At 42.1% G+C, this 15,086-nt stretch overlaps 1 protein-coding gene across 2 annotated transcripts in view; it reads right to left on the minus strand.

Annotated features, from left to right (window-relative positions):
- The window catches only part of LOC116316896 (alpha-2-macroglobulin-like), a 45,630-nt gene extending 42,301 nt beyond the window's left edge, over nucleotides 1-3,329 (minus strand). For both annotated transcript variants that reach the window (XM_039609802.1, XM_039609801.1), the window contains exons 1-3: nucleotides 3,210-3,329; nucleotides 2,882-3,062; nucleotides 2,567-2,723 (exon numbers count right to left, since the gene is read on the minus strand). In XM_039609802.1, the coding sequence (XP_039465736.1) occupies nucleotides 2,567-2,723; nucleotides 2,882-3,062; nucleotides 3,210-3,289 (418 nt within the window). In that variant the 5' untranslated portion in view covers nucleotides 3,290-3,329. The remainder of the gene's footprint in view (nucleotides 1-2,566; nucleotides 2,724-2,881; nucleotides 3,063-3,209) is intronic.
- Between the last annotated feature and the right edge of the window lie 11,757 nt (nucleotides 3,330-15,086).

Here is a 15,086-nt window from a genome sequence, read left to right on the forward strand (position 1 = left end):
GTGCTGTACCCCACATCCCCATTGAGTTCCTGATGAAGGCTCTTAGGGTCCTGTTAATCTTGTACAGTTCTAGGCATTTCAGGATCCATGTGTGGGGCATTGAATCACAGTAATGTAATTGTAATCAATCCAGGCAGAGCACAGGTTGGTCAGCCTGGTCTTGCAGTCTCGGCTGATTGCTCGGTCTACCAGTAGCTGGTGTTTTGCACCTCTGGTATTCTTGCCAATCCCTTTCTGTGCCCCACTCATGTATTGAGCCATATGCCTGTTCATCTTAGCCGCTATGATGCCTGACAGGACCTTCCACGTGGTACTGAGGCAGGTTATTGGCCAGTAGTTGGATGGGACCGGTCCCTTCTGGGGGTCCTTGAGGATCAGGGCTGTCTGGCCTTTGGTTAGCCATTCTGGGTGTCTCTCGTCAACAGCAGCTGGTTCATTTGTGCTGCCAGACGCTCATGGAGTGCAGTCAGCCTCTTCAGCCAGCAGGCGTGAACCATGTTGGGGCCTGGCCCTGTCCAACTCTTCTTACTGGAGACCCTTTTTTGGATGTTTGCCACTGTGATGGTTACTGGGCCCTGTTCAGGGAGTTTGCTGTGGTCCGCTCTCAGATCCACTAGCCACTGAGCATTGCCATTATGGGTTGCGTCCTTCTCCCATATGCTCTTCCAGTATTGCTCTGTCTCCAGCCTTGGTGGTGCTATTCTCATATTGTTCCCCTGCCACTGAGAGTACACCTTGGCTGGTTCTGTGGAGAACAGCTGGTTTATTCTCCTGCCTTCAATCTCTCTGGTGTACCTCTTCAAGCGGCTGGCCAAGGCAGTCAGTGGCAATAACCCCCTATTTTCAATTCTTGCCCACCGATGCCTTCTTGTTCCAGTAGCCCACTTCTCATCAGGGTGCCCTGGTTCCTATACATATATATGTATATATTAGGGGTGCAACAATACTCGTATCGGTATTGAACCATTCGATACACATGTTTCGGTACGGTACGCATATGTATCGAACAATACGAAATTTGTAATTTATTTTATCAACTTTTCTTCTGACGATGCTGTCTGTGTTGAGAGCTCAGTGGATCTGCGTTCGACTACTCTGCCTAGGCTGCACTGTCGAGCGCAGATCCACTGAGCACAGCACAAGCTAGCAAGACAGAAGTTATGCTCGTTGCAACATGGCAACTGCCTCAAGGCTACCCGAAATTGAACCTCCCCCACCCTCATTCAGATCTGGCCTTTGGAACTATCTTGGTTTTCATGTGAAACATGACCCTGATGGTAAGCACGTCATGGACAAAAGTAAAACAGTATGTCGGATGTGCCATGCAATGCTCAATTACATTGGTGGGAACTAGTGCGTTAGCGCAGTTAGCTCGTTAACGTGTTGACGCCGTCCAGCCCCACGCACAGGGCGATCCGTGGTAACTCGTTAACAGAGATTTTCCGTGTTGTGGCATTAACGTCATTTCAGATTAACGCTGGCAGCACTAGTGGGAACACAATGAATATAACTGCACGTTTACGCCGACATCATCCTAGTGCAAAGACAAGTGGAAGCAGACAAAAACAACAAGCACGCATGTTACAAACATTACCCGAGTCATTTAGACAGCCGTCAGCACATGATTCTCCTTATGGGGACCTGATATGTTTAATATGCTGCTGAGAATATAGCCCAGAAGAAGCGTATAGTATAGCTTTTATTTTGGAAAGAGCCATTTCTCTGTAATAAACTCTCTTTTCCAAAGATGAGTGATTTCTCGATCAGATAGATTTTTTTTTTTTTATTATTTTGTTGTTTCAGCAACATTACATTTAAAAACTGTACTTTTGAGTTAAAATATATATTTATAATTTTAATAAATGACAAATTAAAAAGGCATGAAACTTTTTTTGTATCGAAAAAATATCGAACCGTGACACCAAAGTATCGAACCGAACCGAACCGTGAATTTTGTGTATCGTTGCACCCCTCGTATGTATATATATATATATACATATATATATATATATATATATTTTTAAGCTTGTAACAGACATTTATGAAGAATATACTTTGTTCAGACTGAATGTAGGAAGTGTTTAAACAAAGGCAGAACAGGAAATGCTTTTGTTTAAATCTAAGTGAAAATGTGTTTCAAAAGTGTAGGTGACACAGAGAGTGCTTGGATTGTGCAGCACTGCTGTATTTTTATATTTTTTTATTTGCCTATTTAATTTTTAGATTATATTGAAAGAATGAATGAACGAATGTTTGCTGGGAATAGTTTTGGTGATTTATACAAACATGGCCAGACTAACTCAAATGCACATTTTCAAAACTCTTTCAGTAGCTTGTAATGAACATATTTCTTGAAATGCTATCAAAATATTTGGAAATTATAGAAATAAAAGTTTTTGTTTTTGAGTGAAAGGGACTTGCTCATGGTGGAAGTTCAATACGCCCCAGTAAAAGGAGGAGGGGACTCCCAGGAGCTGGGAACTATCTCAGAGCAGAAATTCTAAGAGGCTGAATCTGTATAAGAACAAATCCATCTAGCTCTGATGGGTCATCAGCTCACTCTTACCTGTTTGTCCAGGGAGGTAGATGGGTTTATCCGTCTGGATGAATGTCCTGGCCTTGTAGGCTTTGATCATGACTTTTCTCACTTCTTTTGAGTGAAATGTGTCTCCTCTTACGTCCACCTCAAAATCCAGAATCTTTTCTCCTTCCACTGAAGGAGCCTTTAAGAGAGGTATTTTAGAGAATGGGGCATATTAATAAATAAGAATAAATAAATAATTGTGTGCTGTGTTTAAAATACTTGACTGTATTCTCCTGCAGGCTTTTTTTTATTATTAGAAATTACCCAGTAAATCAAAACCCATCTTAGGGAGCTCACCTTAAACTGAGTACATGTATGAAACTCTTCATTGGATGTATGTGTGAGCAGGGTTGTATTCTCCTCTCTGGACATCAAAGTGACAGTCATGACCACAGTCTCACCGGGCTGCAGAAGACTTGCACAGAATTTGGACTCAGCTCCAGCTTCTATAACTGCAGGAATGGCCACCAGGTACTGCCTGCAGACACAGACAGATGAACACATAAAGCACTGACAAAGAAGGAAACCACAAACCAGTACTCGTGCAAACTTCAACTACAAATGTTACACAAAGTCACAAAACAAAAAAATTCTATTTTTCTTTATAAAGAACACTTAAACTTACGGTTCAGCCACCGCTTGATCCACACAGATCCAGCTTAGGAGGACACACAGTGTCCATGTCAGAATTCGTAAACAGCCCATGACTCACTGCGAAGATCTTCAGAGTCAGCGTCTGTTAAATAGACACCCCCTCAACCCCCATGCCCCCTCCCACTTAGCACAGACAGTAACACCCATGACCAGCCCTGTCTATTTGGTCTCCAGGTATCTTAAAAGTCAATCATTTATAGATTTACTAGCCACAATTTTGGTGAAAGCACAAAGCACAAAAAGTTCATCATGCAACAATTTCTACAGGTCCAGTATATAGTTAGAAAAAAGTCTAATGTTTTTTAGTTACTTATGGTGTAGGGTTTTCTTTGCCCACAGGCTTGTTTAGTATTTGATGTTGTCTTCAAAATTAAACATTAAAAGCTAGTAGCAAGTATTGAAAAGTTTTTAATTCCCAAATGTGTCCATGTGCTTAATAAAAAGCAGGTATTCTATTGTTTTATCCTTCAATTTTTGTCAATACTGGAAAGAGAGAATTGTTTTCTGTAACTGTTGATATTTTCCGAAATCTGGGGAGGGAACATACGTACAGTAAGTGCTGCAACAGTGCCCTTTAACCAGGGTGAAATGCTTTGTTGCTTAGTTTGTTAAATCAATAGTGTAGACCAGGGGTCAGCAACCTGCGGCTCCGGAGCCGCATGCGGCTCTTTTGTCCTTATACTGCGGCTCCGGGTGGTTTGGGAAAATTAATTAGAAGTATTTAGCTGAAGTGTATTTTATTTGTGTTTAGTTCTTTTTTTAACTTGTAGTTCTAAATTGGAAGATTATTGTGATATTGAAATATAAAAATAAAATTATATTTTATTATTTTTCATCGCTCAAAATAAGCGTCACACTCACAGAAGCCGGTATACCCGCCGAAACGCTGTGCATCTATCGAGACTTTCAACCCCAGGTAGGCCAATTATGGATCTTTGGATCGACATTATGTCAGCAGCTGTTCTCCACCGTGAACTATGTTAAAAACAAACACCGCTCACGCCTCACAGATGACAGCTTACAGTGACTTCGTACAGCCCTGATTTGCAGACGCTGTGAGCAGAGGTTCAGGAGCAGAAGTCCCATTGTAAACACATCACGGCAAACCCGACGATGTTTGCATGAACATGCTTTTCAGCATCTCTTTATTGACCGCTTTTCACACACGGTTGCTGTACGCATACAGCCGGCTGTAGCTTTTCAGCTCACAGCCCGACACATACCAACACAAGAGCATAGATAGCACAGACTTTAAGGCGGCGAGACGTGATTGGGTGCCGCTCAGGTGCGTCCGACTCCCATGCAGCGGCACTGCAGACCACGCCCCGCCACACACATTAACCAGGTAAAAAACACATATTTAGGCAGAATTTTGCAAATATCTATTTTTCTTTTTTTTAGCAGCGTAGAGCTTTTTTTCCAATTATTTTTTAAAAGTCAGGTCAAGGCTCCAAAAGCCCAAAGGCGATATAAGGGAGGCGGCTCACAACAGTTTTTGTTTGCTACATGGATCATTTTAGTTCAGCTGGGTGTCTTTCCTTTTGTTATATTTCTTTAAGAGTTCAAAATGTGTTCATTACATAAATAAAATGTAATTTTCTCTGTAGCACTTCATGGATTACATAAGCAACACACTTTAGTTGTTCACACAAAGCATAAAAGTAAAAAAAACAATATATACAGTGTTATCTTCATTTTAGATGTCAACAAGTATTTGCGGCTCCCAGTGTTTTCTTTTGCGTGGAAACTGGGTCCAAGTGGCTCTTTGGGTGTTAAAGGTTGCTGACCCCTGGTGTAGACATACCATCCTCAAACATAACACATGGATCAGAACAGTAAAAACATGTAATTGATTAATTAGGCAGTCATAAATTAAGGTAATCAGCTGCTTGAAGTCACAATGTCATCAATGACTGCATTCCTAGCATTTCTAGTAGTATTATCTCACATTTCAACAGCAAAGAAAATGGATTCATATTTATAGTGGCAGTGACATCCAAGCTACCCAACATCCAAACTTCAGAACTAAAATGCTTCTTGAATATGTTTTAAAAAAAAGTATATTGCCTTTTGGATAAGCTACAATAATATCTTCAATATATACAATAAGTTGTAGTAACATGTGCAAAGTTTTAAAAAAAAATAACAGTTTTTCAAAACTTAAAAAAAGATTCAAATATAAGATACCACAAAGAATCCACAAATCTACTGAGGCTTCAGGAAGACTGACTGTTTACATAAATGGAAAAATATACCTCAAAATATGCATTAAATCAGCTCCTGTGCAAATGCTCACAGAAGACATTTTGAATTTGGAGGGAACATAAGATAACATAGTTTAAAGATAGCATTTGAAATGTTTTCAATGAAAATATGTTGCAGAAAAGCCAGATATTGCTTCACACTGATAGTACACCATGTACTACCAATTCTGGCATTCTGAATTAAGCTATGACATACACATGTGATTTTAAGAGGCTTTTATCTTGAAGTACCAAATCAGACTTGATATAGAGTAACACCATGGAGATGTTGACTGCATATATACATGAATAGAGCATATAGGTTCAGCTTTCACAGAGAGATTTACTTAGAAACAGGCATTAATCCAGGACATCCAACACAGAGAATCCAGACAAGATGGAGGCCGAGAGCGTACCTAGCTGATGAAATCTAGATCTAGCAAGAACTGAATGGTTGTTCCAGCCTTAAATAGACAGCTTGATCAGTGATGAGCTGTAGTTGAGTCAGCACAGCTGATTGCTGACAGGCGAGTGTCCACAGGAAGATGGAGAGACTGGAGGAGCCACACCAGAAGGAGAGAGGTAACCCCCAAACGCCATACACACACTGACAAAGAGAGAAAGTAAGCGAGAGCAAGGAAAAACACAGCAGAGAGCGAGATAGAAAAAAGGTAGGCTAACATGAGTGTTTGGGGGACCCGACAGGGACACAGTGACTGGAGTGGAGGAAGAGACAGCAGTGACACCCTAGCAACCAGAGTCTGAGCACCGATTTGGGTTGAAGATGGAGCTGCTGCGCCAGAATTTGCATCGGTAGGCAGAGGTCAATTTTGCATCAATAGCCTGGACTATCCAGATGCCAGATGCTGTTATTCTAAGAATCTCAGGGCTTGCTCATGTTCACCGAGAGCAGTGCCCTGCCTGGTCAGGAACTGGAGGAACTGGAGAGGAATATTCTGGAAGAAGTGGTTGCTTACTTGGTATGAGTCCTGTGAGGAGACTGCCAAGTGACGGTCCAGAAGGGATTTGTCCCGCTTGATCCATTACCGAATCCAAGAAACAAAGGACTCCAGGAGGGCAGGCACGATTACTGCAGCTTCAATTCATCACTCCACAAGATGTGCTGTCACTAATTTTCAGTCCAGTTCTTGAGTAAATTTTTTTCATACCTCAGCATTTCCTCTCTGTTTCCCTTCCTTAAGAATGGCTTCTGTTGGTCATTAAGTCCATGATCCAGTTACAGATAGAGATGCTGATTCCAAGATCCACAAGGTTGGTGATCAGCTTGGAGGGAATAACTGTACTGAATGCTGAGCAGAAGTCAACAAGCAGCATTCTTGCATAAGTATTCTCGTTCTCCAGCTGTGTACTTCCTCACCTGGACAACAAGAATACTGTGTTCTACTATGTGTGATTAGTGGGTGGTGACAGTTTGTGTCGATTTACCGTTGTGGTGGAGAGCTTGCCTGGGCAGCCACCAAGGATTCTGTTGCCCTCGATCCCAAAAAAGAAAGTGTAGTTGCTGAGTCTCTGGCTGCTGGCATTATGTCTCACATGCACACTCAGCACTCACTTAGGGTCCTGTGCCGGCCGTTCCCTCTGGTATATTGCCACGGTCGCAGTTTCACGCAGCTAGTGGCTCCTCACTGCGGACCAGTTCTCCAGCCTGCAGAGCAAGCTTCCCTTGCTGTGGCTGCCATGCCCAATGGGCATGTTAGATGTGTGTGGTGCTTGGAGGGGATGCTCCACCGTCTTGCTGGAAGAGTGGAGTGTTTTATTTTCATCCAGCACGTGTCAGGGAGCCCCGTCATACCTTTTTTTGGCAGGTGCACCCACTGACCCCCACTCCTACTACGCCTGAGCAAGTTGAGGAAGGTGGATGTCTCACAGGCAATGGCACAATGTCTGGGCCCTCAGGCAGTGTGCCCACTCTCCATCTGCTGTGTGTCTTGGCCCACCCTCCAGCTGCCTCTCCTTGTACCCCATACCGCGTACATACATAATATGTAACGGAGTGGAGAGATAGTCTCTTACTCAGAGAACCAATGGTACAAAGTAACTCAACATTCTAACATCTAAAACCTATTGTATATAATCATTGATTTAATTCCATCATAGATGTTTTTGCCATGTGTTGAAAATAGTTTTGAAACTGATAGAAAAACAGCTAGACTTATCAAAAGGAGAGTGAGACAATATATACACAACAGGGTGATAAGGAGAAGTGGGACACATGGGAAACAACACAGCAGGAGTGAATGAAACAAACAAGACAAGGGAACCAAAACTAAATATAATGCACATGAAATGATAGACTATCAAAATATAAGAGGAACTGGCTAATACAAAGACTAGGACCTTGACACAGTAAGCAATCATGGAGACATGACAGACTAGCACAAGGAGACACAAAACAGGAAACAGGAAGGAAATCACTAAATGGAAAGATAATATATACACGAATAAACTAAAAACGAGGAAATTGACATCAGGAGATGAAACACTATAACAGGAGCTAAACTTTCAAGCAACTAAGAAGAGCCAAAACTAACACACTAAAGAATACATGAATTGAAAAAAAAAAAACCATTAAACAAACAAGAGATCTTCAAGGATAATTAAACAAAACTCAAAACACCGGATAAACTGACCCAGAACCATGACACTTTAACCCACCACTATGTACTTTCAGGACCTGCAACTATATTTTCATATTGTGAAGGAAAAAATGTGAATGCCTTCAGTACATATAATAAAACTATCATATACAAATTATGGAAATGTCTATATCTGTATTTTTGTAGATTTTAAATTGTTGTTATCACAATTCTAAGTTTTTGTGTCAATTTTAGAGTTTGAATTGTTAGTCAGTATATTTGAATTTGGGTTTGTATTTTGGTTTTATTATATTCTACTGTTATTCTGTCAGGTTCTGCTTTTAATGCTTGTTTGAATTCATTTTCACTCTTGCAGGTTTTTGTTTTTTTATTAAAATGTTTATTTCACTGCTGAGGCTCATCTTCACTGAAGATGAGTCACATGACAGAGACTATGTCAAAAGGAGGACTCTGCTGGATAACTTCCAAGCAGAGGCCTTCTGTGCTGAACCTGGTGTAGAAATGTAACCGGGCGAGCGGGTCTGAGACTTCCACCTGTTTATTATATAATTCCAATTTTTTTTTAATCCTTGGCATACATAGTATTTCTTTAATTTGATTAGCTACCTGAAGTCACTTTGTGTTGGTGTTTTTATTTGTCTTTAAAAAAAAAATACATTTTTGCTCCCTCAGAAAGGCTTTTAATGTATCCCAAATTACCAGGCAACAGGGTTTTTTTTTAATCTGGTTTGTGGATGGACTAATTTCTGGAAAGCTTGCTGGGCATAAGATTGCACACTTTACCTCGACTACCTATAGTCGAGGTAAAGTGAACATAACAATAACAATAAGAAATAATAACAAAGTGAACTTTGATCTCTCTCAGAATCCAAGATCATGTTGCAAAATGTTTATTCTTTTATTTTTGTTTTTTTCCACAATCCTTGCAATCTTCTCTTTTCCACTGTGCATGTTATAAGTGTGTGTGCATATGTTGTCTCTGGTTAAATTTAATTAAAAAATTTTCTGAGGAAAAAAAAGAGTGTGGACTGTTAACTTTTGTCCTCTTCTTTACATGACATTTAAAACTGCTGATAATAAGTTTTAAAAAAGAAGCTCTTACACTCAGCTCCTATCAGTGTCACACTGTGTTTCTATTTGCTTTAGTCTTGTTTGGTCTTGATAATCTGTCTTTACGGGAAAAAGATTTGTTTTTTTCTTTTGGGGGAAGGGAAGGGGTGCTGTGGTGGGGCATGTTTAAACATAATACCGTCCAAAGGTTTATAGATTATGGAAAATAAAATTTAAAAAAAAAAATTCTGATTTTTTAACATCTGATATTTTCTGACAAGAAATCAGAGCCTTTTTATCAGTGAGCTAAACTGGTGCCCTTGATACCATCTCTAAATGAACAATACAACAAACTGTGAAGCTGATAGGCTACAGCAGCATAATAAATCTAAATCCTTCAAACCAATTTGTCCACAGTCCACAGTGTCCAGCAGTGGTTAATCTCTGTGGTGTTTCTTGCTGTAATTTCCAACTGTGAACTCCCATCAACTTACTTCTTCTGCACAGATATTTTATACTTATTCCTCCTTTCTCCCCCCTACCATTTGATGTGAGCCACACCCTGTTATCCTCTCTCTGTGACATTTCACCCAGATTAACCAAAGCAGAGGTTAAAGCCGTAAAATCACTTCATTACAAATTACAAAAATTATATTTTCAACCACCATTAGGCCAAACTCCTAATCCTACCTCTGAGGGAGAAGCCAGCCACCCTTCAGAGCATGTTCATTTCCACCATTTGTGTCCGCGATCTCGTCACTACCCACAGCTCGTGACCATAGGTGAGGGTAGGGATGTAGATGGACCGGTAAATTGAGAGCTTCGCTTATACTTTCAGCTCTCTCTTCACCACGACATTCCGGTACAGAGTCTGGATCACTGCAGCCACAGCACCAATCCATCTGTGGATCAACCCTTCTCCCGTCACTCGTGAAGAAGGACAAGCTATAGTATCTTCGACGGGACAAAGAGCTGGTCCAGTGTTCCACGACCAGGACAAAAACTGCATTGTTCCTCCTGTATCTGAGTTTCAACTAACGGAGGAACTCTCCTTTCCATCACCCTGGCATAGACTTTCCCAGGGAAGCTGAGGAGTGTGATCCCCCTATGGTGGGAACACATCCCCCAGTCCCCCTTCTTAAAGATGGAAACCACTAGAGATGGCACGATACCACTTTTTTATGTCCGATACCGATACCGATATCATAAATTTGGATATCTGTCGATACCGATATGAATCCGATATAGTGTGTTTTTTAATCAATAAAACTGTTTTTTTTAATATCTTGCTGCATTTTGTATACCCAGTGTTGGGGAGTAACGGAATACATGTTACGTATTCAGAATACAAAATATGAGTAACTGTATTCCGTTACAGTTACCGTTTAAAAAGGTGGTATTCAGAATACAGTTACTTTGTTGAAATAAATGGATTACACGGCGGTACTTTCCTGTTTCATATTGTCGCGGGTCAGGACTGTTTGGGTTTGTTTGACAGCTATGTTCTGTTGTTCCAGGCGGCAGCGTTACGGTTGCCATGGTTACAGGGTGACGCTCTCTCTCTGCGTGTTTCCTGGGTGAGAGAGCGCTTTTTTGTTGTTGTTGTTGTGCTAAGCTAAAAGGCAGAATGCTACAGGCATAGCTCTAAAGCATGTAGCCTGATGGGCAGTGTAGTCCGTGCTGCAGGGAGAATGGACTACCATACCCGTTATGTGTCTGTGAGCGAGGGAGGGAGAGAAAGGAAAAGTCCGAGCTGTCACGGAGCAAAAACGGGAGCTGGAAGCATGTAAATATAATAATAACCACTGCAGCCAAGAAGAGTGCCTGACGAGCCTAGCTGTAAGTAAGCTATTAAGACTCAACTGTACACTGTGTTCGTGTTTTCCTCCGGAAAAAATAAGTTCCGTTGGAGAAGCCTTTCAACGCCTCTCTCTGTCTCTGGCAAGCAAAGTTGACCCAGACAACAAAGTAAAGCTAGTTTTCGGCTACCAGCCCGACACAAACCTGACGTATTAGCCAGAGGTCCCTTTACTACGTTTCGGAGCCGCGGACCTTCAGTAACAGTAATAAATCATAGCAATAGTACATTCACATAGTTGTAAACAGCATGATAATATATTAAGTATTCCAAAGTATTCAGAATACGTTACTCTCGTTGAGTAACGTAACGGAATACGTTACAGAATACATTTTGGGGCATGTATTCAGTATTCTGTAGTGGAATACATTTTAAAAGTAACCTTCCCAACACTGTGTATAAGTTCATACTCAAGTTTAAATAAACAACAACACTAAAGCTATTCTGTTATACCTGTATGTAAAAAATACACTGCGCCCAAAATATTTCATAGTTCAGCAACACTGATCAATCTAATAAACTTAAACCTACTCCATCCTTCCTATTCTGGTATTTTAAAGAGTACTTAGCAGAAATATTAAGCAACCTAACTAATAGGGTTGCAAACTCCCAGCAAAAGAAAATAGGGAACCACCCCCCACCCTCCACCTCATGATGCTTAATCGATGTAATCAACTTTAATTTGATGCAGTGTGGAAAAAATGCACAGAAATAAATTATTTTTCAAGAATAATTAAATAGATTCAACATCTTTCTTCAACAGAACTGCAGAATTCACAGATGGTACTTTCCCAAAGGAAAAAGTACTATAGCTTACTAGGGTATATTAGACTTAACAGTTACTATATAAAGTAATGGACTTCTATACATTTTACATCAGATTAAAACTTTGGCTGTAAGATTCGGATAATTATTTATTAAAAGCTAGACATTTTAAATGAGAATAAGAAAGAAAAGTATGTCTTTGTGCCCCTTTTCCCTGTTCATGCCCTGTCGGCCCCCTGGCTACACTTTGCTAGATCCGCCCCTGCACAGTTACCAGCCAGTCAGCTACGTGAAAAGGATCCTGGTGTAGAAAGTAATATTAAATACATTCTAACAACAGCTTATCAAGCTTAAACGTGCTGCTGTTGTTCAGCCGCTGGTTTCCTCTTTCTGGTGCAAAGTGGGCCAAAAACAAAGAAGAGAGACGGACTCGCGACAGAAAAGCCGATCAGCTGATCATTAAGCAGTTTCACGATTGAAGTAGCAGCAGGAGAGGGAGGGAGAGAGAGAGGCAGTCGCTCCATATATCGGTTGTTAAGCTTAACATGGGAACGCTTTACAAACATTCAGAGATGAACTTACACACTTGCTTTACTTCTCTCTGGGATAAGGTCCTGGGAGATGAAATGCTGGTTTGGTAGCGAGGCTACAAATACACACAGCCGCTCTATCACGTGACGCATACTGCTGCAACGGTTATGAGCCGAGTTACGCTGTGTCGCAAGTTTTGTGAGGTGTTTTTTTGATATTTAATGGATCGGATTATATTTTTTATTTCTCGCCGATATCCGATCCAGTAATTTAGGTCAGTATCGGACTGATACCGATACGTAATATCGGATCGGTCCATCTCTAGAAACCACCAGCCCGGTCTGCCAGTCCAGAGGTTCTGTCACTGATCTCCATACAAGACTGCAGAGGTGTATCAACCAAAACAGCCCTACAACATCCAGAGCCTTCAGGAACTCAGGACGAACCTTATCCACCCCAGGGGCCCTGCTGCCAAGGAGTTGTTTAATGGCCTCAGTCACCTCACCCCCAGAGATAGACGGGTCTTTCCCCTCGTCCCCAGACTGCTTCCTCCAAGGAAGATGTGCCAGTGGGATTAAGGAGGTCCTCGAAGTACTCCTTCCACCGCCAGACAATGTTCTCAGTCACGGTCAGCAGTGCTCCCTTCAGACTATACACAGTGCAGATAGAGCACCGCTTTCCTCCCCTCAGTCGCCTGACGGTTTGCCAGAATCTCTTTGAGGCAGTTCGAAAGTGTTTTCCATGATCTCTCTGAACTCTTCCCACACCCAAGTTTTTGCTTCAGCCGGTTGGCCTGTCGGTACCTTTCAGCTGCTTCCGAAGTCCCACAGGCTAACCAAGCCCGATAGGACTTCTTCTTCAGCTTGATGGCTCCTTTCACCTCGGTTGTCCACCATTTGGTTTGGAGGTTACCACCGCGACAGGCACCAACCACACTGAGGCCTCAGCTATGGACCTGCTGAACCTGGTCCGTTCAGACTCGATGTCCCCAGACTCCCTCCGAATGCTATTGAAGCTCTGTCAGAGGTGTGAGTTGAAGATCTCAAGCATCCTCAATATACGTTTAGGTGTGTCCAGCATCCTCCCCTGCCACCTGATCCAACTTACCACCAGGTGGCGCAGGTCCTCTCTTCACCTGAGTGTCCAGAACATATGGACGCAGGTCTGGTGATATGATTATACAATCGATCATCGACATGCGGCCTAGGGTGTCCTGGTGCCATGTGCATTTCTGGCCACCCATATGTTCGAACATGGTGTTCGTTATGGACAAACTGTGGTTTGCACAGAAGTCCAATAACAAAGCACCACACAGGTTTGGATCTGGGAGGCCATTCCTCCCAATAACGACCCTCCAGGTCTCACTGCTCTTGCCCACATGAGCGTTGAAGTCTCCCAGTAGGACAACAGAGTCCCCAGGCGGAGCACCCTTAAGCACTCCAGCCAGGGACTCCAAGAGGGCTGAGTACTCTGAACCGTCATTCGGTGCATAAGCGCAGATGACAGTCAGGATCCATTCCCCGGATTCTTCCCCACAGCGAACAAACCCTCTCGTCCACCAGGAGAAACTTCAACATATAGGCAGCAAGCAGAGGGGAAAGTTGGATACTCACCCCAGCCCGCCGGCCCTCCTGTGGTTGGCTTACAGGAGGATGGGCACATGTCTCTTTTTCGGGCTGTACCAGGCCGGGCCCCAGCCACCAGACGCTTGCCCTTGGGCACCCTACCCGGGCCTGGCTCCAAGGCGGGGAACCGGTAACCCTATCCCAGGCAGGGTGAACTGTTCCCTCAATGTTGTAATCTTAGGGGTCTTTTGAATCACTCTTTGTCTGGTCCCTCATGGAGGACCAGTTTGCCATGGGTGACCCTACCAGGGGGCAAAAGCCCCCTGACAACATAGCCCCTGGGATTCCTGGGATCCCTGGGACACACAATAAAGTAGTGATTCACAGTAGGTCCTTTTTAAAAAAAATTTTTTTTTAGGAAAATTACAGACAAGAAAGACTTTGTAAGAAAAATATTACAAGTATGATTGTGAGTGTTATGATCCTGGGTCATTTTGACCCAGCGTTTTGTGTTTCCTTTTTGTATCACCTTTTGTTTTGTGTTAATTCTGATTTAGTATTAGTTCTTAGGTTTGGTTCTTGTGTTTAGTGCTTTAGTGTTTATCAGCCCTACCTGTGTCTTGTACTCTGTTCGTGTCCCCGAGTTTGTGTTGTAAAACAGTCTGTGTGTTTTCTGTTTTACGTTATAGGTCTGTGTCTCGTCTTGTGAATTAGGTTCAGCTGTGCTCCCCTCCTGTGTGTCATTCCCTCATTACCTTGTGTGTATTTATAGTGTCTGCCTGTGTTCCTCGTCGCGTCGTCTGTGTTACTCAGTATTAATCAATGTTTTTCCGTGTCTCTCTGCATCTCTCTGCCCTGCTTTCTCCTTGCCATTTCCATGTATCTTCCGGTGTCCTTATGTTTTCAGGTTTGTTTATTAGTTTCTCCCGGTTTAGGTTTATGTTTAGTTCAGCCCTTGCTTTTGTTACGTTTTGTGCACTGTAAATAAACTCATTCACATCACCGCCGCATTCACATCCTCCTTCCCATTTCCACACGACTGCTGCCCCAGCCGTGACAGTGAGTGTGTGTAGTGAGTGTGAAGGTGTTAATTTCTATTCAGTACAGGATTAATGCAATTTATGAGAAAATTATAACAATAATGATAATAATACTTAAAGTAACATTAACTCAGTATTATCACCATCATCACCAATAATCATAGTAATGACAATAATG

Source organism: Oreochromis aureus, linkage group 3, assembly GCF_013358895.1.
Source record: "Oreochromis aureus strain Israel breed Guangdong linkage group 3, ZZ_aureus, whole genome shotgun sequence".
Lineage (NCBI taxonomy): Eukaryota > Metazoa > Chordata > Actinopteri > Cichliformes > Cichlidae > Oreochromis > Oreochromis aureus.